Consider the following 25,662-nt stretch of genomic DNA (forward strand, 5'->3'; position numbering starts at 1 on the left):
CTCCTATATATTAAAAAAAAAAATTTCCTTGACCCTGAATTTCCCTCTATCACCCTCCTATCTTAATTATTCCTCCCATGGTCAAATTTCTTCAGGAAATAATCCATATTCACTGCTTCATTTACCACCAATATGGTGTCTGATAAGAAATAGTAAATAATAAAGGGCTGGAGAGAATCCCCTAATTCAAAATGTTAAAACACATCAGAGACCTGCAAACTGGCCACAAAAGCAGACCCTGAGCTCCTGCCATGGGAGGTGGAAGAGCCCTAGGAAAAGGGAAGGTGGTTCTGGAAAAAGGTTGCCCACGCCTGGTCCTGATTCGAGAAAGAATGATTTTAATTATTCAGAATGTTTTCATGTTTCATATGTAAAAAATAAAAACATGGAACTGTTGAAATAAATTTCCAGGCCCAAAACGGAGCCGCTGCTGCCCGGAGTGCCATGTCAGCAAACGGAACTTTCGAGTCCCTATAAATGCTCTGCTGGACCAGAAATGCAGTAGGTACATCCAGTCAGCCGTTGATGCCCAGACATCAGGACAGTTCCGGGCTCTATACTTCCTTCCTTTGTGTACTTGCTCTATACTTACTTCCTTGTTCCTTGATCTTTCTATAGAAGATCAGCCATGCGCCCCAGCCAACCATGCCCTGTCTGCGGGTTGCGCTTCTAAAGCTCTAGAGAACCTACTCCTGCCCAAACCCGTGGGAAGAGCGCTCCACTGCTCGTGAGGCACCCACTCCCCGCTCCACGGACTGTTTTCTCTTGTATAAAGGACATCAAGCTCATTACTAAACGGTTTCAGTTTTGTCAGCTGACAGAACAAAATGTAGGAACAGTAATGATGGAAACCTGGCTGGACCTACAGGCCCAGGATTCTCTCTCATTTTGTACCTTACAGCGTTCCGAGCCATATCAAATTCAAAACCATATTTGTGTCCTGTTACAAAGTGAAGCACACATTCTACAGATAAACACATTTACTCCCTCTAAAAAACAATTAATATTCCAGAGAGGTACCTTTTGAAAGTGCAAGAGAATGATAATCTCCACATGTGATCTGAATTATATTTTTTTCTTGTAAAACGCATTGAAACCTGATGAAAAAAAATATTTTATGTTGATCACCATAATGAAAGTCACTACATCGATGTTAGAATTATTAACTGTACTTAATAAGGACCGAAGCACAAGAAAAAAATTTTAATTTACTGCTTCACATTCACTACATCTAAAATTATAAAAAATACTATATATTTAGGTTTTCCTTTTAGGTTTAAAAGGAAAATAATGTGCATTATATAATTGTGATAAGACGATTCTAAGACGCTTTTGCAAACAATAATTTTATGATGCAGGAATAATACAAGATGAAAATAAGTTGTAATTCACATGACCTACTAGGAAAAAGTCTCACAAATCATTCCAAGATAATACATTATTTTTTTCTCTAGGTTGAAAACTTTTATTTCTGGAAATTTAACTTGTAGGATTATTATGAGGATCAATGAGTTAATGAATGTGAAAATCCAACTTGGGGCTAGGCAGACTAACTAAGCATTTCCCTTAAATGTCCAAGCAACACATGACACGTGCCCTAGGAGACATAAACTGCTTTGTAGTTTACTGACGGATTTCACTGGTCAGTTCAGAATCCATGGTTTATTTAAGATGCCACTAAATAAAGCAGAGGACAAAAATCATATAATGTTACATTTTCCTACAAAAATTATGATTGCCTTCTGAGTAAAATTTAAATAATTTTTAACAGAAGAAAAAAGTTCCCTACCTGGCATGTTCTATGCTATAGTTGTACTCAAATGGTTTTCCATCTGAGGATAAAACCAGCAAGTGCTCTGCTCCTTGGTCCATGGAATGGATCTTCATTTTTCTTCCTAACTTAATGCACTCTGCAGAGCAAATCCAACCAGACAGCTATCGTCACTCTGATGATTGCACACTATTATTACTGATTTCATACAATACACTTCAAACAACTGGAGGAAAATTTCAACTAGACAACTTTTGACTTAACATGAACTTTTCTTTAAAGAAAATTCAAGTCCGGAAAGCAGACAAATTAGCAATGACTATTGTCTTGACAATGGATTTTTTTTTAATTTGGGAAACCATTGATTCATACTTTGTTTTATACTGAATATACTTTTAAAATAGCCAGTTAAATATTTGCTTTTAGATTCATGTTTACTGAGTTGAGACAGAGAAACTAAATTTGAAGTAATCGAAATTAAAAAGTCAGTAAGAAAATATAACTTAATTTTTGGGCAACAAAGCTCATTTTAGGAGCAAATACATTGTGTATTCTGAAATATACTCTTTCCAAAAACAGAACAAATAACAGTAACAAGCCCCTTCTGACTGCTCCTTACAGGAGCCAAGGCCTATATTCTTAAAACGAAGAGTTGTGTTTGGAGGATCACTTTAAAGAAGATGCTGTTAAAATAGTTTTTACTGGCATTAGTGCATATTTAGCCCCTTCCAAAAGTTAACATATTTAAATTCGTCCACTACTTACCATTTACTTTTATCTCATTTAATTTGTTCACAAAAATTAAAGTAGGTTAGATTTGGGACTTTCACTTTTCAGTTATAATGAAATAGCATCCATTCATGTAAAAATCTCAAAGCAAAAGCCACTTCATACTACAAACGCTAGGAGAACCAAAACAGTTGGGTAATAAAGAAGAAATGGCCCAACAGACTAATGTTTTTTACAGACTCAGCATTTCAAATCAGTTGAAAAGAAGAAGAGTTATTCAAAAAAGGTATTGGGACATGGGGCTAACCACCTGGAGAAACAAATAAATCCAGATCCCCTACCCCACTCCTTAGGTCAAAATAATTTCCAAGGGTATCAAAAATTTTAGCTTTAAATGGCCGGTGGTTAAGTTCGCGCGCTCCGCTTTGACGACCCAGGGTTTCACCGGTTCGGATCCTGGGCGCAGACATGGCACCGCTGGCCAGGCCATGCTGTGGCAGGCGTCCCACATATAAAGTGGAGGAAGATGGGCACAGAAGTTAGTTCAGGGCCAGTCTTCTTCAGCAAAAAGAGGAGGATTGGTGGCGGATGTTAGCTCAGGGCTAATCTTCCTCAAAAAAAAAAGCATTCGCTTGAAAAATAAAAGTTTAAAACGACTATAAAGATGAGTACATTAAAAAAAAAAACTTGGAGTGTGGACAGCCTTCTAACAACACAAAATCCACAAACCTCCTTAAAAGAAAAGATTGATAACGGAAGCCGATTATAAAATAACATCAACTAAAGGCACGTTGGGAAAAACATTACAACGTATATGACCGACAAAGGGCTATTCTTACTCAATATTCAAATAACTCTTCCAAATAAATAAGAAAAAGACTAATAATTCAATTCTTTAAAAGCCGGGCAAAGATATGAACAGGTAGTTCACCTCAAAGGAATCCAAATGACCAACCGAAAAAAGAAAAGATGCTCGACTTCGTTCAAGTTAAAAGCAAAACGAACAACTTTAGGAAAATATCATTTCCTTCACTCAACCGATGGGCAAAATTTTTAAGATTAAAAATGTGGCCATTTGCTTTCCCCCACCTAAAAGTTCCGAGCCACCGTGCCTGACCTAATCTCTACGGAGATGACCTCCTTGGAGAAGCGCAACTGTTTGTTTAAACTGCTTGCAAATGTAAGATATTATCACTGAGAACAAGATAACTCTATTCTCCAAAGGTTCACAAAATCGGAGCAGGTATGTTCTGACAAGGAGTAAGTGAAAAACCAGACGGGGAACAGAAACCAACGATAAAGGCAGACTGGCTAAGATGAAGATGCTGCCTGGACACCGCCTCCCTCCGCGCGGCAACCGGAGGAGCCGACGATGGATTTCTCGCTGCCGTCCCGCCAACTCCGCGCCAACCAGCAGCCGGGATAAAGGAGAGCTCAGGGATGCCGCACGCGCCAAACGCGAAAACCATCGCCGCCCGGCGCGTTTCTGCGGCCACCGGGGACTGCTGCGGCCTCGGGTCCCCTCTGAGCCTTCCTTCCCGTTTAGAGGAGGACTGCACACCCACAGCTCCGGCCCCTCTGGACAGAAGCGTCCGTGCGGGCCCCAGCTCCAGCCCCCATCCTCACATCCCCAGCCCAGGCGAAAGGACGGAGCGGGCGCTGCCCGGCCCCACTCACTGGGCTTCCTGGCGCCGTCGCTCCCCGCCGGCAGCTGGTGGACAGCGACGCCGGCCCCGCCGCGCTCCAGCACCGCCAGGCGCCCGCGCGTGCAGCACATCTGGCGCGTCGCCTCGGTCCTCCGGGGCAGCGCGCTGCGCAGGCCCGCGGCGCTGGGGAACAGCCAGAGCTGCGCGCCCGGCGGCTCCGCGGAGCGGGACGCGGGGGGCCGAGACGCTGGGGGCCGGGATGCGGCGGGCCGGGACGCGGCGGCCGGCCTGAGCGCCGAGCGCGCGCCGCCCCGCGACCTCCTCCGTGACCCCCGCTCCATCGCCGCTTTCCCGGGTTCCACCGCCGCGCCTCTGCTCTCAGGACCTTCGGAGGAGAAGGAGCTCCAGCCGGCCTCGAGGCAAGAAGAGAGCGGGAAACGGCCGAGGCCGAAGCGCGCCCGCTGCACCCGGAGCTCGCGGAGCGCACCGCGGCGTCGAGGACCGCAGCCTGCCCTGCTGCGTCCCCGCTCCGCCGTCGGCTCCGAGTGCGCTGTTTGGGGGCGGAGCCGGCAGTTTAAATGAGAAACGAAACTGATTTTTTTTTTTTAAAGGGGCAGAATCGAAGTGGAGAAGGAAAGAGAAATTGGAACGATTCAAGAAATGGCTTGGGAGGCGGCCAGAGTAAACAAGGGCGCTGGCAGGTGACGAGGTGGGTGGGCAGGGCGGAGAAGATGTCCCCAGGCGGGCAGTGGCCACCTGAACTCCCGGACCAAGTGGCTTTCAAAGAAACACAGCAATTCCACTAGGAGGAGCCCTGACACAGGCGGACTTGCAGAATTTCCAGGAACTGTTGCGGTAAGTAAAGTTCAAGTTTGCTAAGGATTCTCTGTTGCAGGCTCTGCCTCAGGATCGCGGGGAAACTGAAAAAGAGAACTAAGCGGCCAGTCTCTCCGCCTACACTGTGTTTGCCGGGCAACCAGTGATCGGCTTTCTGTCAATATAGTTTTCCTTTCCTGGAATTTCTTACAAATGGAATCAAACCTGTGCAGTCTTTTGTGTCTGCATTTTTCCACTCGGCATAATGCTTTTGAGGGTGATCTTGGGTTTCATCAGTAGTTCTTTGTTGTTGTCGTTATTGTTTTGTGATTGTTGAGTGGTATTCCGTCATATGTATAAAGCACAATTTGTTTATCCATTCACCAAGTGATGGGCATTTCAGCCCTTTCCAGTTTTTGGCTACAATGAATAGAGATGCTATGAATATTTGTGAACAAGTCTTTGAACGGATAAATGTTCTCATTTATTTTGGGTAAATACCTCAAAACAGAATTGCTGTCATATGGTAAATACATGAATATCATTATAAGAAACTGCCAAACTTTTCTAAAGTGATATATCATTTTGCATTCCCTTCAGTTTATGGGAGATCCAGTCGTTCTATATCCTTGTCAACATTTGGTGTTGTCAGTGTTGTTAATTTTAGCAAATGCAGTGGTCTATAGTGGTATCTTATTGTGGCTTTAATTGCCATTTCCCTAATGATTAATGATGTTGAGCATCTTTTCTTGTGCTTATTAGTGCTAATCTCTATCTTTTCTTTGGTGATGTGTCCATTCACATCTTTTGCCCATTTATTAATTTGATTGCTCATTATCTAAAAGTTTTTTATATATGAGTTCTTTATGTTATGTGTCAAGTTCTTTATTAGAGATGTGTTTTGAAATGTTTTCTACCAGTCTTTGCCCTGCCTTTTAATTTTATTAAAAATGTCTTTTGAAGAGCTAGAGTTTTTAATTTTGATGCAATTTATCCATTTTTTTCTTTTGCATAGTTCATGCCTTTTTTTGGTCTTACTTAAAAAAAAATCAGTGCTTAACCCAAGGTTACAAAGATTTTCTCATGTGTTATCTTCTAGAAGTCTTATAGTTTTAGATCTTTGTTACATTTCAAATGAATTGCTGTTCTTTATGGCGTGAGGTAAGAGTAGAGGTTCATTGTTTTCCTTAAGGATTTCCGCTTGTTCCAGCCTGCCTTTCTCCCATTGAATTGTCTTGGCATCTTTGTCAAAACTCTGTTAGGTGTGTGTGATTGGATTTATTTCTGGATTTTTTTATTGTGTTCCATTGATCTGTGTGTCCATTCTTACTCCAGTATCACACTGCCTTGATTACTGTGGATGCCAGTTAAGTCTCAAAATCACTTCATTCAAGTGCTGCCCCATTGTCCTTCCTCAGTGCTGTTTTGGCTATTTTAGGTCCTTTGTATGTCCGTATATACTTTAGGATCAGTTTATCAATTTCTAGCAAACAGAATGCAGGGATTTTGAGATTGCACTAAATTAGAACAATTTGGGAAGAACTGACATGCTAATAATATTGATTCTCCTGTCTATGAGCATATCTCCCTATTAATTTAAAGCTTCTTTAATCTCTTTCAGCAGTATTTTCTAGTTTTCAGCGTACAATCAAACGTATTTTGTTACATTTTTGTTGGTGGCGCTGTTGCATTGATTCTGACTCTTAGCGACCCTGTATATAGCAGAGGAATGCTGCCTGGTCTTTTTCGCAGTGCACTGCTGCTATTCATAGGATTTTCATGGCCAATTTTTTGGAAGTGGGTGGCCAGGTCCTCCTTCTTAGTTGATCTAGTCTGGAAGCTCCACTGAAACCTGTCCACCATGGGTGACCCTGCTGGTATTTGAAGTCTCAGTGGCATAGCTTTCAGCATCACAGCAACACGCAGCCGTTGCCACAGTGTGACAACCCACAGAAGGGTGGTGTGGTTCCCTGACCGGGAAATGAACCCTGGGCCATGGGAGTGAGAGCGCCAAATCTTAACCACTAGACCAGCGCTGTTAAATTTATCCTTAAGTGTTTCTTATTTTTTGGATGATACTACAAATGGTACTTTTTAAAATTTCAAGTTATGATTGTTGTGAGTATATAGAAATACAATTAATTTTCATATATTAACCTTGAATCATAAGACCTTTCTGTATTTATTTAATAGTTCTAGTAATATTTTTGTAGATCCCTTAGAATCTTCTACAGATGACCATGTAGTCTATAAATAAGATAGTTTTACTTTTTCTTTTCCAATCATTACGGCTTTTTTTTTCCTTTTCTTTGCCCTATTGTATGAACTCGTACAGCATTGAATAGAAGCGATAACAGACATCCTTGCCTTATTCCCAGTTTCGGTAGGAAAGCATTCAGTCTTTCACCATTAAGTATGAAGTTAGCCGTGTGTAGGCTCTATCAGGTGGAGAGAGTTCCTTCTGGTCCTAGTTTCCTAACAGTATTTATCATACATGAGTGGCTATTGAATTTTGTCAGGTTTTTTTCCTGCCTCTATTGAGGTAATTACATGATTTTTCTTTGTCAATTACAGTGAAATATAATGGATTTTCAAATGTAGTTCTGGACCAAACCCCTCTTGGTCACAAGGTATTATGCTTTTTACATTTTGTTGGATATGTTTGATATGTTAAAATTTTGTAAAAGATTTTTGTCTGTGTTCATTGGAGATATTTATAGTTTTCTTTTTCTGTAACGTCTTTGTCTGGTTTTGGTATTAGGGTAATATGCTGGCATCATAGAATTAATTGGGAAGTGTTCCCTCTCTCTCTGTTTTCTGAAAGAGTGTGTGAAGAATTGGTACTGTCTTTCCCTTAAATGTTTAGTACAGTTCACCCATTTGCATTAGAAAAAGTAATGCTGGAGTTGAAAGGCCTGAGAAACACAACCCACAAGTCAGGTGCCTAGGGGATGCCTCAGATTTAGAGGCGACCTTTTCCCTTAAAATGCAAATAGAATACATCTGGGCCTTCATTCCATTTGTTGTAGAAACCAGACATGTCAGAGGTAACTGAGGATTCGCTGGGGGCTCCAGACCACCTCTCGTTCTAATGTCCTTGGTGAATTCTCTGTCTCTGTTCTGTCTGTCCTCAGGTGATCCTGCCCTCTTTCCACATCAGCACCCTGAAGTGGGGAACCTGAGGGTTAGTGTAGATATTCAATAAGAACATGCTTGTCTTTCAACCTTGTTCCCAACACAGACATATTGAATCTTGTCAATTTGCTGTTTTCTTGTTTAACTTGAGGGGTGACTCAGAGGTCTCAGGGGTTTGTGAACTTGATTTGCAGATGAAAGAGTGCCTTTGGGGAGGGTGTGATCACAATGGCTGGCCCCCAGCTGCTGCTGATGCCTGGAAGTCCAATTGCCCAGGGGCTTATTGGGAGTGACCCCTTCTTTCTCCGAAGCTCCTCCAGCCAAGGCCCTTAGCTCTATAAAACCCCGTTTTCTGTTCCTATTAAGGTGGATTTCAGCGGACTCATGCTCCCACCTTCTCATTTTGGCCAATTCAAATAAACCTTTCTCCATCTCCAAGCATGGATGTCTCAGTGATTGGCTTACTGCATATTGGGCACATGAATTTGAGATTAAGAGGTTCAGTATCAACCCCAGTGTGGACTTTGTCCAAAAGGACCACCAACACAAGGCTTCTGTATGTGGTTTGGGATAACAGCAGGCGTTTAGAGAACAGCATACAGTTTGAAATTGAATATGAGATAGAACTGGTCCACAAAGTTCCTTGGCCATTTCCGTACTTATATTTCTCTTTTAAATCATTCTATAGCCAAGATGCTGAGACATAGTTCATGTTCTTCCTTTTCCCCACTTACAATTAGACAGGAGCTCCTGGTTGGGTTCAGTGTTTAACCAAAATAATGATAATCTGCATTTAGAATGATTCTTGGAACACAGTATTTTGCATAAGTAATTATTCCATGAATTACTGAATCCCTTAACATTTAATTTTCCAAATAAATTATTCATCAGTTGGCTAAAATCAAAACTCTAGAGTCATTCCAGAATATAAAAAGTACTTCTACATGTCTCAAAAACATGTTGAATGAGTTTATATTTTTACTTTTTCAAACTTCAGGATGACTTTCATATTTGCAGACAGTGTTTATTAGATGTGCAGTATTTTAAAAAAAACTATCCGGTAGCTTTTAATACTCAGTTTATTTTTAAATGATTATTGTTCAGGAAATAATCCAGTAAAAAGCAAACATTCTCATAGCAAGTTTAGGGATCAGGAAATGTTGATTCGTTAAATATCATCATTGATTCATCACTTTATTGTTTATCCCAACATTTGTCCACTAATTCTAACTAAAATCCATCAACCCTTTGTACTATTAGACCTAGAAAAAATCAGAGGAATCCAAGGGTGGGAGGACCTGAGAAGCTGAGGCCTCAAGCAGACTCTCACAGGTGACCATCACTGTGTGACCACGGGTGAGACAAATCCTCTGTTGCTGTTGATGGCTACTTGAAGTGCTTCCTTCATTCTTCTCATTGTAGAATATTCAGGGAGGTCCAGAATGTTATGACAGGTTAATGATCTTGGGTGATCTCTTTCACTGAAGGTTTCAGGACAGCGAAATAGGATTCCCACTTCCTGTAGGCCTCTTATAGGCAACCTATCATTTCCTGTAAGAAAAACTAGACAGAAATAAACTTTGGTTAAGATATTTCATAGACAGAGCAAAACTTAAAATAAAAAGGAAGCCATTAGTCACTTCATTCAATTAATATCTATTGAGAGTGCCCTTGAGCACAGAGAACTGCACAGGACCCTGCGGAGCATAGAAAAATCATGACATTTGGTCTTTGTCCTCAATGAGTTCATGGTCTAGCTGGGGAGAAATTACATACATGAAACGACAGTAGCAAGATACAGTGAAGTTTAATGTGGCTCAGCTGCAAGTCTGAGGTGACGAGCCTAATGAAGCCCCGAGACTCAGGTCGGGAGAGAGGCGCCAGGCTGGGGTAGCAGGGAGACTTCACACGTCACGTCTGCCTTGTGACTTCTCAAGGAGAGGAGATGGGTGAGCTTTCAAGGCTGGGGGAAAAAGCCAAGAAAAAGCCAGAGGTAGGCAGATGTCAGTGCACTCACTGAATGTACAGACAGTAGAACCACTGGGCTGAAGCAAAAGTTTCCCGTTAAGAGAAAAGATTAGAAAGGTAGTTTGGGCTTGTGGAGAAGTAGGTTGCGTTTGTGGAAAAGTTGGAATTGTCCTCCAGCATCCTCAGGAGCAACAACAAATAGCAAGAAAAAAGATGTGTATGTCAGGAGGAACTGAAAACTGGGATGAAAAGGTAAGATAATAAGTCAGTAAATCTGTCCTAGGGAAACCTCAGGGTTTCCACCAAGAGAAGTTCTCACACCACAAGGCCACATAGCTTAGTGGCCCAGAGCCTGGGCTTCGGATCAGCCTGCCGGGTTCAAATTCTCGTTCTGACACTCACCAGCTGTCTGAACACAGGCAAGCTACTAAATGCCTCCTGCCTCTTTTTCCCCATATCCAAAATGGGGAAAAATAAAAGTACCTACTTCACAAGGTTGCTATGAGGATAAACGGAGGCAGCAGACATAAAGTGATCAGTACAATGCCTGGCAGGGAATAAGTACACAATAAATGCTGTTATTATTATTACCAGCAGTGGTCATTGCTATTGATATGATTTCTAAAATAGTATTAGAGACAGTTTATGTTGTCCTAATTCCATCGGACTTAGATAATTAAATCAAGATAGGAATGTGCGAGAAAAGGCTTGATTAGGAGCCAACAAGAGTGAACAAAGAAGATACAAACTAAAATTGGAGGTGGGATTAGAGTCAGTGTGGAGACAGTAGTAAAATGGCAATATCTTTATTATTATTATCATTTTTTAAAAAAGAGGACACAGGCTTATGTCATAGAAAGAACACTGGTCTACAAGTCAAGAAACCTGGGTTCTAATCCTTGCTTTGCTATTAACATGTGTGACCCACCATGAATAATGACTTCATCCCAAATAAGACATTTATCTTTTAAAAAGATGAGTAACTATAGATGCATTTATAAATAATACTTACAAAGGAATTTTTTCTTTTCCTCCAACGTTAATGCATGAAAAGCTTTCCAAAACATCACTATGGTACGATGTGATTTGTGGTAGGGTAGAGTATATTTTGAATTCTTGAGAAAAAGAGGGAGAAAAATTGTTTTTAGGGGGAATGTATAGAAGTTGTTTGGAAGAACGGGGGGCACGTTAGTTATCACCTACCTTTTCAAACTGTTCCCAGTCATAATCAGTATTTCCAACTATTGCTGTCATTAGTTCTTCAGGCTGGAAATGTCGAAGTATCTCCTTGTCACAGACTTTATAAAACCCTCTCTGAAATTCCTCATAAACTGCCTTTACAGACGTGTTGAAAACATAATCAACACACTTAGAAACATAGTCTTTCCTTGAGGGAAGTGAAAAAAAAAAAGGCCATTAACATACTTTGCCAGTGACTAAAATAGTCTCTACTTTGCCCTTTTTACCATTTTTATTGAGAAAAAAGTAAGTTACTTCTGCATAGTACACAACCCTGTACTACGCAGGGATATAAAATCATCTGGTCAGCTAGAAAAAGGAACGTTGGAGAATACAGCAGAAGGATTAAGACTTTGGTTTGCTCCCATTTTCTTCACTTCAGTCAGGATGGTATTTTAGAAACACTAAGGTTACCACACCAGGTTCGTTTTTGCCCACCACCCGGAAAGCCAAACACCGAGACGACAAGAGTGCAGCAGAGAGAGGGTTTAATCACAAGGCAGCCACGTGAGGAAGTGAGAGCTTGAGTCTCAAATCCACTTCCCTGAAAATGGGGACTCAGGGATATTTATGGGGTAGGGGGGCAAGGTGGTCTGAAATGTGGAGAGAGGTGATTGGAGGTGAGGAGAGGTGAGGTAAGGTGATGGGAGGTGAGGAGAGGTGAGGTAAGGTGATGGGAGGTGAGGAGAGGTGAGGTAACTGATGATCTGTGCAAGGGCAGTCAGACTCGTGTGTTCACAAAATGGTAGCATTAACATGATCTGAGGGTGGAGTCTTTAGCCTCCTGACATCAAAAGGTCTCTCATCAGATATGTGCATGGGCCCAGTTGATGAACTGGTGGTCTTAACTGGCCTGAAGTGGACAACAGGTTCTAATTCCTGAAAAACAGCTCACATGCCCATTACCATGGTGACCTAGGCTCCAGGAAGATGTTATGTCTAGCAGTCTAGCGGGAGTCAGACAGCATATTGCCTAAACAGCACAGTTAACAATGGGTGGATTAAACAGCTAAAAGCTATAATCAGTAATTGGAAACAGGAAAAAAAACTAGTTCCTAGCTATTTACTCATCAATGGCTAAGTGTTTGCTGGTTTTAACCGCCCTATACTTTGGTCATTCCTTATTCTTGAGGGTTTGGGGCAGCGACCCATCTGGCTACTTCCTGCTGAACTGGGGCGTAGAGCTGGGTTAGAGGAATGAAACCATTTAGCACTCATTTGGAAATATTCTCTTGCTCCCACCTTTAGGTTGAGATTTTGCATTATTAGAATTTTGTACCTTGCTCAACAGTTTGGGAACAACATCTAAGGGCACACTTTATAATCAAGTATCAGACCGGAAGGATAAGAAGTATAGACAACCCAAATTTTAACAGTCCCTGAAAAACAGACCTAATCCCAGTGGGGCCTCCATCTGATCTCCAGGAGGGGCTAGATATCTGGTCTTAGTTCCTGACAGTCTTTTGTTTTACTCGATATCAGAGACTGGAGCAATGCCTTATACCCTGATCTTTCAGTTGTCATTGATGATGTCTATCAGCATAGACTCTGCCTGGAGGTGATCACATTCCTAAGGAACTCGAAAGAACAAAGTTATCAACTTACAGCAGCTGGGAGGGGCCATAAAATCTACAGAGCATGTCTGGGTTAGTTAATCAGAGGTCATTCAAAGTGACAATATGGTTTCTTTTCTATGATATGGCTTCCTGTATGTCAACCTTGTGTTGAGCCAGTATCACTAATCTGAATATGTCCTGCTTAAAATCTTCAAAGGCTTCCCACTGCCCTTAGGGTAAACTCCAAACCTCCTTAGCAAGATCAGAAAGCCCTCCACGATCTGACCCTTGCCCTACTCAGCGGCCTCTTCCTATTTGCATTCAAATCTCTGGCCATACTGACCTTCAGCTCACCAGCCTCACTGTTTCTTTTGTAATTAGGCCATAGCATGAAGTGTTTCCTCTTACCTGGCAACTTCTATCATTCATCAGAGTTCAGTATGAACATGACTTTCTCAGGGTTGGGCCTCAGTTCCTCTCTCTCTCCCCTCTTACAACGTCACTGTGTGAAAATTATTTCTCCAAAGTCTCTGTCTTCTCCACTGCATGATGAATTTCCTGATGGCAGGGTTACTACTGGAGGTATTTCTACCAGAGATCCACCAGAAACTCGATGGTCTCCCACCTTCCGAGCATCCTTCCTCGACTATCCCATCTAAATCAACCTGTAGGGGAGCAGAATTTGCCACCCCAGAATGTGTCTCTTTGGCATGAGGGTTATTTTAGGCTGATCATTTTTAAGAAACAAAAGACTCAGGAAGAGCTTTTACCTCCTTAACTGCCTAAAAGAATTTAGATAAAGGGCCTGTTCCAGGAAGAAGAGCTATCACCAAGAATATCTGCAAAGAATATGAGCCAGGTGTGGTCGACTGGGGGCAACTTAGCAGGGCCTGTTTGATGAAAGTGCTTTCTGTGTCCCATTGTCTCTGCAGAGCATGGCAAACATTTGTTTACCAAACACTTGCTCTTCCCATCTTTCTGTGAATTATCTTCCTTCCCTTTGAAGCCCCAAACCCCCACCCCTTTCTCCTTAGCTCTGGATGGCATATAAGCCTTGGCTGCCTGACTGCCAGGGAGCCTCATATCTTTGAGGTTCCCGTGTGTACCTAATTAAATTTGATTTTCTCCTGTTAATCTGTCTCATGTCAATTTAATCCTTTTTATTATTATTATTACCCTCCAAATCCATTTCTCAATTTCATTCTTAGACCAGCCAGAAAAATTTAGAAAGGGGAAGGAAAAATTTCTTCCCCTCTCTGTCCTCCCCCTGTAACCAGTGATGTGCTGGTACATGTTGAACAGCCAGCTCTCTCAAAAGGAGAGAGAAGAAGAGGGAACTCTCACTTGCAGCATTTGCCAATTTCTGTGGTGTAAATATTTCTACCACGATTGATTTCGAGCTACAGTGTTTCTGAAAATTTAACACTTGGCTCTCACAAGCTAGTACGAGCTGACTCCAGCATACTTATAACTCTCTAGTCTCTTTTTGTTTGTTTGTTTTTGAGGAAGATTAGCCCTAAGCTAACATCTGCTGCCAGTCCTCCTCTTTTTGCTGAGGAAGACTGGCCCTGAGCTAACATCCGTGCCCATCTTCCTCTACTTTATATGTGGGACACCTACCAGAGCATGGCTTGCCAAGTGGTGCCATGTCTGCACCCAGGATCCGAACTGGTGAACCTCGGGCTGCTGAAGTGGAACGTGCGAACTAACTGCTGCACCACTGGGCCAACCCCTTCAGTCTCTTAATTGGTTTTAATTTTCTTCAGAGTGCTCATCCTTACCTGACATTCTATTACATAATAATTTATCTGTGTATTGTCTTTCTGCCCCACAGGAATTTAAGCTCCAGATTTTGTCTGGCTTTTTCACTGCTGTATCCCTGGCCCCTAGAATAGAGTCTGGTACAGAATAGGGACTCAAAACTAATTGTTAAATGAATAACTAGTGAAAAGTGCTGCAAAGGAAATGTTTAATCCTGACTCCTGTCTCCCCCTGTGTCACCCCGTAACCTTTTTATCTTTGTAAAAGCTGGGGAGCTAAACGATCATCTGAGAAGCTGAAATACATTTATAAAGTATAAGAATAGAAACATTTTCTGTAATTCAAAGCAGATATCCTAGGTCTCAAACTTACTTGTTGTTTTGGTTCACAAGTACAGAGATCCCGTCTGGAATTAGATCAACATCATTGTGGTCCCAGTGTATCTGTAACCAAAATGTATTCAGGTACCAAACATGAGAGAAAGGCTGAATAATCAACCATAATACCGTTATTGCCAGTACATTCTTCCCTATAAAGTTTTAAATAACTGGGAGCTAAAGAATTATTTGTGAAGTTCAGCCTTTTAAATACATTTAAAAATAAAAAACCTACCCTAGTATCTGCTGTACACTGCTTTTAAGCATACATCATTCCATTTAGTTGTTTACATGAATTCATACGGATTGAATAATTGCTCTGTTTTCACTTTATTTGAGAGTATATAGACATAAGATATCAAATGAGGAGCAGGTGGGGAAAGTCTTACAGTACAGAAGTAAAATACTCTTCAAAAAAGGAATCCCATATTTAAGATACTATAATAAAAATTATTTTAAAAAAACAAATTAAAGGTAATTTTATAATCTGGCTTTCATTAGTACTCACAGAAAAATATATGTAATCTTCTCCAATGTCAGACTGATCATTTAGAATTTCTTGCAAATTCCTGATAAAAAATTTGGGTTTAAAAAATTGTGCTTATTGATCTTATAAAATGTCAGAAGTAATGTTCAATGGAAAAAAGTTTAGACAATACAGAAATGTATAAAATGCCATGTAAGTTTTCTCTCCTCCGTCCTCCCACTCCAGCTTCCTAGAGTTAACCTCTATTTAGAGTTTGACTGGTTGAACCACCGCCAATACGTAGACGTTGCTGTGTCTTGGTGGAAATTACAGAAAGGAGCCCCTTCCTCTGGACCAGTGATTCTCGACCAGGGGTGATGTTGCCCCCCAGGGGACATCTGGCAAAATCTGGAGACATCTTTGGTGGTCAAGATGGCATCTTGACAGGAAGGTTGCTACAGGCATCTAGTGGGTAGCGACCCCATATACTGCCAGACATCCCTATGATGCCCAGGACAGCCTTCCACAACAAAGACTCATCCACTCCAAAATGTCAATACTGCCAACATTGAGAAACCCTGCTCTAGACTGGCAGGGCATCAAGGGTGAATCTAGCCAGTTTATTCTTCTACTAATAGTATATGAAGAGAGAATCCTTGTCCCCAATCTGTTGCCAACTCTATATTTTATTAAAAACTTTGTAACAGTTGTCAATCTGTAAGCAGAAAAATGACATCTCATTTTCATTTGTATTTCCTCAGTTACTAGTAAGGTTGAGCGTATTTTCATTTTTTGATTAGCTATATATATACATACACATACCCACAGATACAGCCATATATATTTATATGTGTGGTGATACACACTCACATATATATGTATACATCCGGGATACTAATCCTTTGTCTATCGTATATGTTGCTAGTATTTTCCTCACAGGATATAGTTTGCCTTTTAACTTACAAGAAGTATTTTTCAATCCCTGAAAAATTCAGTTGATGACATGCTGATGTATTTAAATAAATTAAATATGATTTATTTAAAATAAACATAGCATGCCTGATTCTCATTAAGAATACTATGGACTGCCCAAAGCAACTGTTTCCATCTGGATAAAGTCAAGAGGCCAGGCCAGAGCTCAGTTTATTGTACTGGTAGATACTTAGAGGAGCATTTGGCTTTTCTCCATTTTGAAGGTTTACTTGTTTATAAGTTATGCTAAAATTCACATTCATCTAAAGAGCACACATTTATTGAAACTGAAGACCTTGTGTGGTGTCTATGTGTGTATCTGTGTGTGTGTGTATGTGTGTGTGTGTGTAACATCATTTATGCCTAAATAACTGAGACTTACCAGATATAGTCCCGAAAAAGCATTTACTTACTTTCCCCAAAGAGGACTGAGTTCTTTGAAATCTTCCAATGATGGCTTTTGGTCCAGAAGTTTCTTAAACAGAGCCAGCGGGAAAGAAAGATTGACAACATTGAAATTGTATAGGGAGAGTCCACACAGCATCCCAAAGAGGAAATAGCTCTTCTCCTCAAATTTAGGCTGGAAAAGGAGAATAAAAAAATCCATAATGTATTGGAAAGAATCAGTAATCCAAAGGGACAGATAAGTAAAAAAAAGTTTTTGGTCCCCTTTTCTAAAAGTCACAAATTAGAAACAAAATGGGTTCAGGAAAATAAAAATTTAAGGTTCTTACATAGGCTATAATACAATTTAAATTTCTTCCATAAGTTAAAATATAAATTAATAGTCGCAAATATTAAATAAATGAATTTACTTTTTGTTACTAACAGCATATCTAGAATATAAAAAAATAAGCTCAGATGACCTTATAAGCCAAGGTTTTCACTATTTAATTTTATAGTCTCTCTCTTCATGTTCATGTAGAAAAACGACACTGCGGAAGGAAGGGCGCACTTTATCCACACTTTCAGTGGGTGTCAGGCATGTCGCATGTGTGTCAGATGCATGGTGTCCCCTTGGGCAATACAGCCCTCAAGCTCGGTGTGCTTACAGGGACAAGCATATGGGTCAGGGAACGGGGACTGAGGCTGCTGACCGTGGAGGTGGGTGGAAGAAAGAAGGAAAGAGTCCTGACGAAATTGGCTTCACTGTCCTCTGCACTTTGTAGTCCCAGATGAGGGAAAACACTGGCCACAGCTGGCCAGGCCATCACCACAGCCACAGGAGATCACTAGCCTGAAAATTCTAAGATTTCCATTCCAGTGCCAGCCTTGCTGTTAGCAGGTGCATGACTTTGGGCCACTGACATAATAGTCTGTGCCTCCATCTACTCACCCTGTTTACTTCTTAGAGTAACTGTGAGGATAAATATTAAAAATGCATTTGAATTTTGAAAATGAATTAAAAGTACAATAGATGGACTCTATAAAGGTGGCCTCCTCAAACCTAATCAGTCTTCTTGCCTGTATTTGTAATGTGTCCCATGGTTCTAGTTGATTTTGTCTCTTCACGGAGCCATATGCGAATCAGACTTTTGTCTCTGTGTGTTCCCTCCAGCAGCATAGCACAGTGCTTAAGAGTAGGGGCTCTGGGGTCGGACAGTCCTGAGTTCCTCTCCTGGCTTGGTCACTTGCTAGCTGAATGTCCTTGGACAGTTTATTTAATCTCTCTGAGCCTCAGTTCATTTATCCGTAAAATGAGGACATAGCACCTACCTCACAGAGTTAATGTCAGGTTTAATTTTCCCCTCTCCATCCTCCACTTGCATCTCTTTGCCCTATTTAGCCCCTGTCCTTCAACATCAACCTGTGGTCTCCACTTTTCCGTGACACTTTCTCCAATCACGTTCAATCCCCCTTGATTTCTTTCTGTCCTAATTAAAGAATGCCTGAAATTTGTACAGTCCCTAAAGTTCTCCTGGCACTTTCACACTTTGATAGGCCTCATCTTGCTTTATTCTCACAAGAGCCCCGGAAAGCAGGCAGAGCAGAAATGATGACATCCGTTTTATAGGTGAGGACACTGAAAACTCAGAGAAGCGAAATGACATCCACCATCACTAAAGATGAGAACTTTGGGCTTCTAATCCCACATCAGGGCTTCTTTCCCCACCCTACCATGCCTCTCAATAACTGTTACACATGAAGGCAGCAATCCATCGTTAAGAACCAATGCTCAAGTTCCCTGTGTTTTAGTCTTATTGCTCCATCTACATGCATAAAAAAGTTTCAAGAGCAAAGGGATTGTGTTGTATACTAATTTGAATCCCCCACAATATTTAAAACAATGTGGGAGGATTCTCAGATTTCGATTCCAGCGCCAGCCTCGCTGTTAGCAGATGCATGACTCTGGGCCACTCAATAAGTGCTTGTTGATTGACTGCTAAAAATCCTACTCCTGGCACACCTTGGCCATTCCTGTCTTTTAGAGGTTCATTCTTTCTCAAAAAGATACAAAACACCTTTGAATATTTGTTTTAAAATTAAAGACTGGCCCTGAGCTAACATCTGTTGCCAGGCTTCCTCTTTTTTTTTCCTTCTCCCCAAAGCCCCCCAGTACATAGTTGTATATTCTAGTTGTGGGTCCTTCTAGTTCTGCTGTGTGGGACGCCGCCTCAGCGTGGCTTGACGAGCGGTGCCATGTCCGGGCCCAGGATCTGAACCAGTGAAACCCTGGGCCGCCGAAGCGGAGCGCATGAACTTAACCGATCGGCTATGGCCTGGCCCTTCTTTCAGTATTTTTTCACACGCATTCATCTTTCTCCTCCTCTTCCCTGTCCTTTTTGGGTTCCAAACCTCCACCCTTTGGAAGTTTTTATGAGAAAGTTTATGGGAAAGGGGATCAACAAATTGAAGCTCCACGTGTGATTCCGTTTAGAATTATTGGCTCTGTGTTACCAATAGAGAAATGAAGACAAGTTTTTTGTTACTTTAAGAAAATGTTTACATTTCGAGGATCTTTATAAAAATATAATCATTACAGAAATGACTTGCCTTATTAGAATTAGCGATTATCTCTAGGATTCTAGGAATAATTTCTCTCCTAATTTGAAACACTCTAGTTTACTGCTTCTCACAATTTAGGAAACCCCCCAAATCTCCATCAGTAGAGACTAGATAAGTGAAGTGTAGTACGTCCATACAATGGAATACTGCTCAGCTAAGAAAGGGAATGAACTATGCTGCATGCAGCAACACGCGTGAGTCTCAACAGAATTACGCTGCGCAAAACAGGACTGACATAAAGACTACTTATGATTCCATTGATGTAAAATTCTAGGAAAATTCAAACCACTCTAGAGTGACAGAACTCAGATCAGTGGTTGCCTGTGCAGGGGGCAGGGGAGGAGTAGAAGCAGGGGAGGAGAAGGGCTAGAAAGGGACACGAGGAAACTTTGGGGGATGATGGATATGTTCATTATCTTGATTATGGTGACAGTTTCATGGGTATATACATATGTACACCAAAACTTATCAAATTGGACACTTTGAATATGTGCAATTTATTGTATCTCAGGTATACTTCATTAAAGCTGCTTAAAAATTTAATGTGCATATGAATCACCGGGGATCTTATAAAACACATGTTCTGATCCGGGGCAGTGCCTGAGACTCTGCTTTTCGAACAGCTCCCAGATGACAGTGGAGCTGCTGCTCTGTGCACTATATTTTGAGTAGCTAGACTATATATGACCTAATTTTACATTATTATGTATGGTTTTCATGTTGCAGTATATAGTATACTTTTTCTGTTCTGAAAAACCATAAGAAAATAAAGACTTACGTTGGCAGGAAACCACATGCAGGAACCCTTTTCGGGATATATGAACATTCCATACTCTGTCTTGGTCATCTCTTCAAATATACAGTGGAAGAACTCGGACTTTACCCCTCCACTCTCAGGACGAATTTCTTTAATAAATTCAATCTGAGGAAAGAGAACACACTCCCAGGTCCAGATGTAAAATATAATGTCTTGATCTTTATGGGAAAGTTTCAAACCTCCTGCAGTCACCAGAATTCCCAGAATCCCACACACCTTACCTCACTGCAATCTGTTCTCTCTCAGTGCTACTGAACAGCATGCCATGAACCTATTTATCGTTAGATTATTGTATAGCGAGTGCATGCCCCATGAACCAAGTGAAGGGGGACGCTAGCAAGACTTAGCATTCACCAATTATATTGACCAGCGTCTTGAAGCAAACTTTGATGTGCCTCAAACCCCTGGGCCACTAAACTCCCAATTCTTCTATCTGGTTGTGTGTCTTCGTTTCATCATTCAGATTTTGCAACCTTGGCTCCAGTCAACAACCATTTGGTTTCTCCTGCCTCTGTCCTCATTAGGCCTTCTGATAAGCAGCCCTCCCAGTCAGCCTGGGCAGGGCACCTGTGCAGGAACCATCAGACCGACTGCCCATATCCTTTGGAGGGAAACCAATATTGACTAGTCCCGCTTTTCTGAAGTCCACCTTTGGACTTTGTGAGCTAGTACTATCCTGGTTTTCCTCTGACCTCCCCAATGACTCCTTCTCTACTTCCTTTTCTGGCTAATTTCTTTTTATCTTTTTAATTTAAATATCACTAAGCTTCATAAAGAGTTCTCTCTGTCCCTTCTTTGCCTGGAAGATCTAATGCCACTTTGATCAACCAACTCCTTGGCCACAGACCATCATTTCCAAGGACTTGCCTCACATTCCATCAGGATGCCCCAATAACAAATTAAGCGTACCTCCAATTTTCTTATTTCTGCTTATTTACACCAGCAAGTCTGCCTTCGCCATGGTCAGGATCCACTCATGACGGACCTTGACAACCTTGCCTTGGTTCGGTGTTTTGATTGGATCTGTCTTGAAGTTTACCCTCTTACCTCTTTGTCATCTCCTGTAGGTGGTATCATTTTCTACTGATTTCCTCATAATCAAATTTAAAGGAAAGTAGATAGAGGGGGAGACATACAAGTAGAAAATCTGGCTTATAACATGGTTTCTTTGTTTTCCATTGGAGTCCCGTTGTGGGAAATATCCCTCTCCTGTCTCAGCCCCCACCCTCCAGGTTCTGGTTTCTTCTCTGAGAACCTAACTCTTTCCCTAATGGCTAATATCAGGAAAATCCACTTCCTTCTGGACAGACTCCAGCTCCTACCTACAGAGTTAGTCATTATTCTATGGTCTCAATAGGACAAATGATCTGAGGTACCACACAACAAAAACCTATAGGTGAGGCACCCAAAGGGTGAGGTAAAGGATGGCTAGATTTGAAACCAATATGGTAGAAGGTCTGTGACTAAAACTAGAGCCAAAATGTAGAAAGAGTATCTGTTCCACCTGCTGCTTGCTGACATTTATAGGCCAAATTCCTCACCCCTCCTGGATCCATGTCTTTTGCATGTGACTTTGCACTTCCTCCCATTAAAGAGGCTGAATATATTTTGCCAGCCCCTGACTTGGATTCAGCCATGTGACTTGCTTTGACTAAAGTAATGTTTCTTGTGTAACTGGGCTTTCTGTCTTGTACCTCTGGCATTGCTGTGAGAAGAACATGCTTGCCAGTCTCAGGAAGAAGACGAGAAACACAGGAAGCAGAGACAAACTGCCCCAGCCAGGCCCAGCCTCCATCAAGCCAATCCCCAGCCAACTCCCAAATATGTAAACAAGCGCAGACAAAATCTGCGAAGTTACCCAGGTGAGTTCAACCTATATAAGTAGACCCTCAGCTAAATTGTAGATCTGTAATATAAATTATTGTTATTTTAAGTCATTAAGCTTTGGGATGGTTCATTACGCAGCATTTTTGTAGCCATAGGTAAGTAATAGTTAACTCATAACGCCAGTGTTCAGTTAAGCATCCCATTGCTTTTCTCTGAAGGGTAAGCGAGGAATTCTGGAAGCCATAAGGCTGATAACTATAGTTGCAAATGCAGGCTCTTCTTTGCTACGTTATATAAATGTTTCCCTCCCACATTAGTAAAAATGTCCAATGAGATGTTTTACTGTACCACTAATTGTTTCCGGAGGTCAGTAACTTCAGCTTGGCTTAACTGACGCAAGGCATCTTCAACTAGGTGACTTCGTCTGACTTTAAGTATAAACGTAGGTGATGGAGGGAATTCATCCTCTCCTTGCCGAATCGTTTGCCCCAAGTATGCACTTTCTGTTGCATTCTAGAAAAAGAAATATTTTAAGAACGCTCATAGCAATATTAGGAAGTATTTACCATTTCAAATAAACATATTTTGGATAGCCATACACTTACGCCTGCCATTGCTATTTATACTCGTATTGTAATTATTTAAGGAAAAGGGTATCATGGATAAAGAGATCATAGGATCTGTGACACTATGGTGCCTAGGAATTGTGTACAAGGGATCAGTCACCATGGATGTACAGCTAAGTAATTAGAAGCTATCTCAGATCACTTATTACAGTAAACATGATCCTTAAAGGCAATAGTGGTATTCCAAGCTGCTAAGACATTCATCCACCATCAGACTTAAGAAGCAGAGTGTTAGCACCACAATCCTCAAGAATATAAGGGCAGTTTAGGAGCTCAGGGATAATGTGGATATGGGAAAAAGACTAGAGGAAAGACTTGCTCAGAGAAGATCCCCTCTTCTCCTTCAAATAACTATGATCCATATCCTGAATCTGCATGGGAGATCCCCAGAAATATGCCACCGGTGGCCTCATCTTGGACCTAGCATTGTTCTCAGTCACCCACATCGTACTTCTGTTTAGCTTTTCTGAATTCTCAACATTTCCTCACTACTTTTGTCCTCGAGCTTCTTTCTGCTAAACTCCGTTGGACTGGAAATCTAGTGTTGGACTTTCTCTCTTGCTTTGACCTTTTACACTCCTCCAGGGCTTCTGCTCCATCACAAGGATAAGAAAGGAATATTCAGGGGCCGGCCCTATGGCCGAGTGGTTAAGTTTGCACACTCTGCTTTGGTGGCCAAGGGTTTCGCCAGTTTGAATCCTGGGCGCGGACATGGCACCGCTCATCAAGCCATGCTGAGGCAGCGTCCCACATGCCACAACTAGAAGGACTCAACTAAAAATACACAACTATGTACTGGGGGGCTTTGGGAGAAAGAGGAAAACTAAAGTCTTTAAAAATAAAAAAAAAAATAATTAAAAAACAAAAAGGAATATTCAGGACTCACAAGCCAATGCAGCCCTCTTAGGGCCTATCCCACAATCGTGACAGTAAGACAGGTGGATAATAGCTATCCGCTTCCAGGTTTCCAGGCTGGGTGTGGTTGCTGTATTAGGACTCTACAAGCATCTCAGAGAAGTGTGCATGTGGCTCTGGGCTTGGGAAAGCCCAGTTCCAGATCTCTGCTGCCACTATATACTGACAAATTTATATGGGATTCCACTAGATTCTTCTGGTTTTTCCTTAACAGGTTTCTTGTAAAGAAGCTCCAGGTTTGTAGGCAGACGGAACAAGTGCCATTTCTGGTCCTTCCTGGTGATGGGTCAGCAATTCCTGTGGCCCAGGAGTGCAGCTCTGGGACACTTTAGTAATACTGACTGCTGAGCAGCATGTCTCGCGGCTCAGAGTGATGAAGTGGCCAGCAATGTCCTCCACTGGCTATAGCAGGGAGAGGTGTATGTGGCCTGCTGCACGCCTGCCTTCTCTCACCTGACCAAGAACTGGACTGGAAACCTGCATCTTATTTTCCAGTTTCTCTACTCCCACTCTCCATATCTTGTTTTGGCTTTCTGCATTGATGCATTTGGATTGGGGATCCAGTTTGGAGCTTACGATTTTGACTATGTCTATCCTCTCTCCTTCAGAGGACAGGACTCTGGAGTCAGCCTTCTAACTTCACACGTGACAACTACAACTAAAAGTTTTCTTGTCCTCAATCCTTTCCCAAACCTTCATGATATGCAGCCTGCCTGGGTCCACCATCCACACAACCCTCACTAACAGAGCAGACAGGTTAGAGGGAACACTGCTATAGAAGAAAATACGAGAAAGGGAAGAGCTTGTTTAAAGGAAACTTAAGGGGAAGTTAGGTTTGAGAAGGAAGGACTCAATCTATTTGCTCCCGTTACCAGGGATGTTAGGAAAATAAAAAGAAAGAGGTGGCTGGGAAACAAAAGAAGAGATGACCCAGTCAAATCTCCTTGTAAACACGCTGATGACAGACAGTAATAACCACAACTAGTAGGAGAGTCCTCATCTACGAACGCTTTAGCAGGAGGGACTTGTTCGTCTAGGTTGCTCATTATAAATTAAACTGGAATTTATGGATTTATGGGGCATGACTCATTGGAAAATGTCATGTAAGCTATATAATTAGTAGGATATAAAACGGAAATGTTTTATGGCTCCTTTCGTGCATGTCACGTCCAAGACTTCTCCATGTTTCACCTAGATGGCCTGTATCCTTTGAATTATTAATAAAAGTAATGGGTATGATTTCTGATTCCTGTGAATCTTTAAAGTATAAACATCATAGTTGAATATATATGAAGCCTTCCTGAGGAATGGCCTAGAAAACAAGCCTCAGCAATCAAAAAACGTTTGGAACATCTTTAGTATAATGTCTGGGGTGGGGTGAGCATTATATATACTTAACTGAGAACTAAGGCTGATGGTGATAAGACAGACAAAATAGCATGTAAATGTTATGTGGGAATAATACAACTGCCAGAAAAGGAGGAGAAGGGAGAGTCAGGGGAAAACAGAATAAACTAACTGATTGACTCACAGGCATTCTCTGGGAATAAAAGAGTATCAGTGGGGACTTCCTAATTTAAGCAGATATGAAAATCTAAAGCCTAAAGCTAAGAACACAGAGTAACTAACCCTGGATTGAGGCAGAGAGGGAAGGGAGAGGGAGAGAGCAGTTACTAGATGTTTCAGTATTGCCCATAGTAGGAAAACAATATTATCTTTAAAAAGTGAGGACTCAGGCATTATATAATAATGAGAAACGCTATTAAAATTAAACTCAAGTATCATGATTAACCCATTCAAACAGGAAACGATCACAAAGCTTGGTAAAGCTCTGCATTGGTGAGAGTGTGTGAAAGGGGCATTTCATACATTGCTGGTAGTACCATAAATTGGTACAACTTCTAGGTACAGTGATTTGGCAACACTGAATAATTTAAAAGGATTACGCCTCATTCAGCTTTCCTGATTATATGATTGATTTTTCAAGGTAACCAAATGGTCCTGACTGATGAGGAAGAGTTCTTCTTTACAGAAT

At 41.5% G+C, this 25,662-nt stretch overlaps 2 protein-coding genes and 1 long non-coding RNA gene across 13 annotated transcripts in view; 1 reads left to right on the forward strand and 2 right to left on the reverse strand.

Moving 5' to 3' along the window:
* The window catches only part of HERC5 (HECT and RLD domain containing E3 ubiquitin protein ligase 5), a 48,863-nt gene extending 43,951 nt beyond the window's left edge, over positions 1-4,912 (reverse strand). For both annotated transcript variants that reach the window (XM_070263424.1, XM_023637736.2), the window contains exons 1-3: positions 4,178-4,912; positions 1,790-1,910; positions 1,021-1,097 (exon numbers count right to left, since the gene is read on the reverse strand). In XM_070263424.1, coding sequence (XP_070119525.1) covers positions 1,021-1,097; positions 1,790-1,910; positions 4,178-4,487 — 508 coding nt within the window. In that variant the 5' untranslated portion in view covers positions 4,488-4,912. The remainder of the gene's footprint in view (positions 1-1,020; positions 1,098-1,789; positions 1,911-4,177) is intronic.
* The window catches only part of LOC102150192 (uncharacterized), a 35,517-nt gene continuing 14,489 nt past the window's right edge, over positions 4,635-25,662 (forward strand). Inside the window, exons 1-2 of one of the 2 annotated variants that reach the window (XR_011437494.1) lie at positions 4,635-5,001; positions 21,975-22,121. This is a non-coding gene — a long non-coding RNA (uncharacterized lncRNA). The remainder of the gene's footprint in view (positions 5,002-21,974; positions 22,122-25,662) is intronic. The other variant, XR_011437493.1, reaches the window with a different exon arrangement.
* Positions 9,159-25,662, reverse strand: part of HERC6 (HECT and RLD domain containing E3 ubiquitin protein ligase family member 6) — a 76,994-nt gene continuing 60,490 nt past the window's right edge. For all 9 annotated transcript variants that reach the window (XM_070263426.1, XM_070263431.1, XM_070263428.1 and 6 more), the window contains 8 exons: positions 22,435-22,599; positions 20,221-20,364; positions 16,850-17,016; positions 15,507-15,567; positions 14,994-15,064; positions 11,269-11,452; positions 11,078-11,180; positions 9,159-9,660 (listed from right to left, as the gene is read on the reverse strand). In XM_070263426.1, the coding sequence (XP_070119527.1) occupies positions 9,437-9,660; positions 11,078-11,180; positions 11,269-11,452; positions 14,994-15,064; positions 15,507-15,567; positions 16,850-17,016; positions 20,221-20,364; positions 22,435-22,599 (1,119 nt within the window). In that variant the 3' untranslated portion in view covers positions 9,159-9,436. The remainder of the gene's footprint in view (positions 9,661-11,077; positions 11,181-11,268; positions 11,453-14,993; positions 15,065-15,506; positions 15,568-16,849; positions 17,017-20,220; positions 20,365-22,434; positions 22,600-25,662) is intronic.

Source organism: Equus caballus, chromosome 3, assembly GCF_041296265.1.
Source record: "Equus caballus isolate H_3958 breed thoroughbred chromosome 3, TB-T2T, whole genome shotgun sequence".
In the NCBI taxonomy this organism is placed as follows: domain Eukaryota; kingdom Metazoa; phylum Chordata; class Mammalia; order Perissodactyla; family Equidae; genus Equus; species Equus caballus.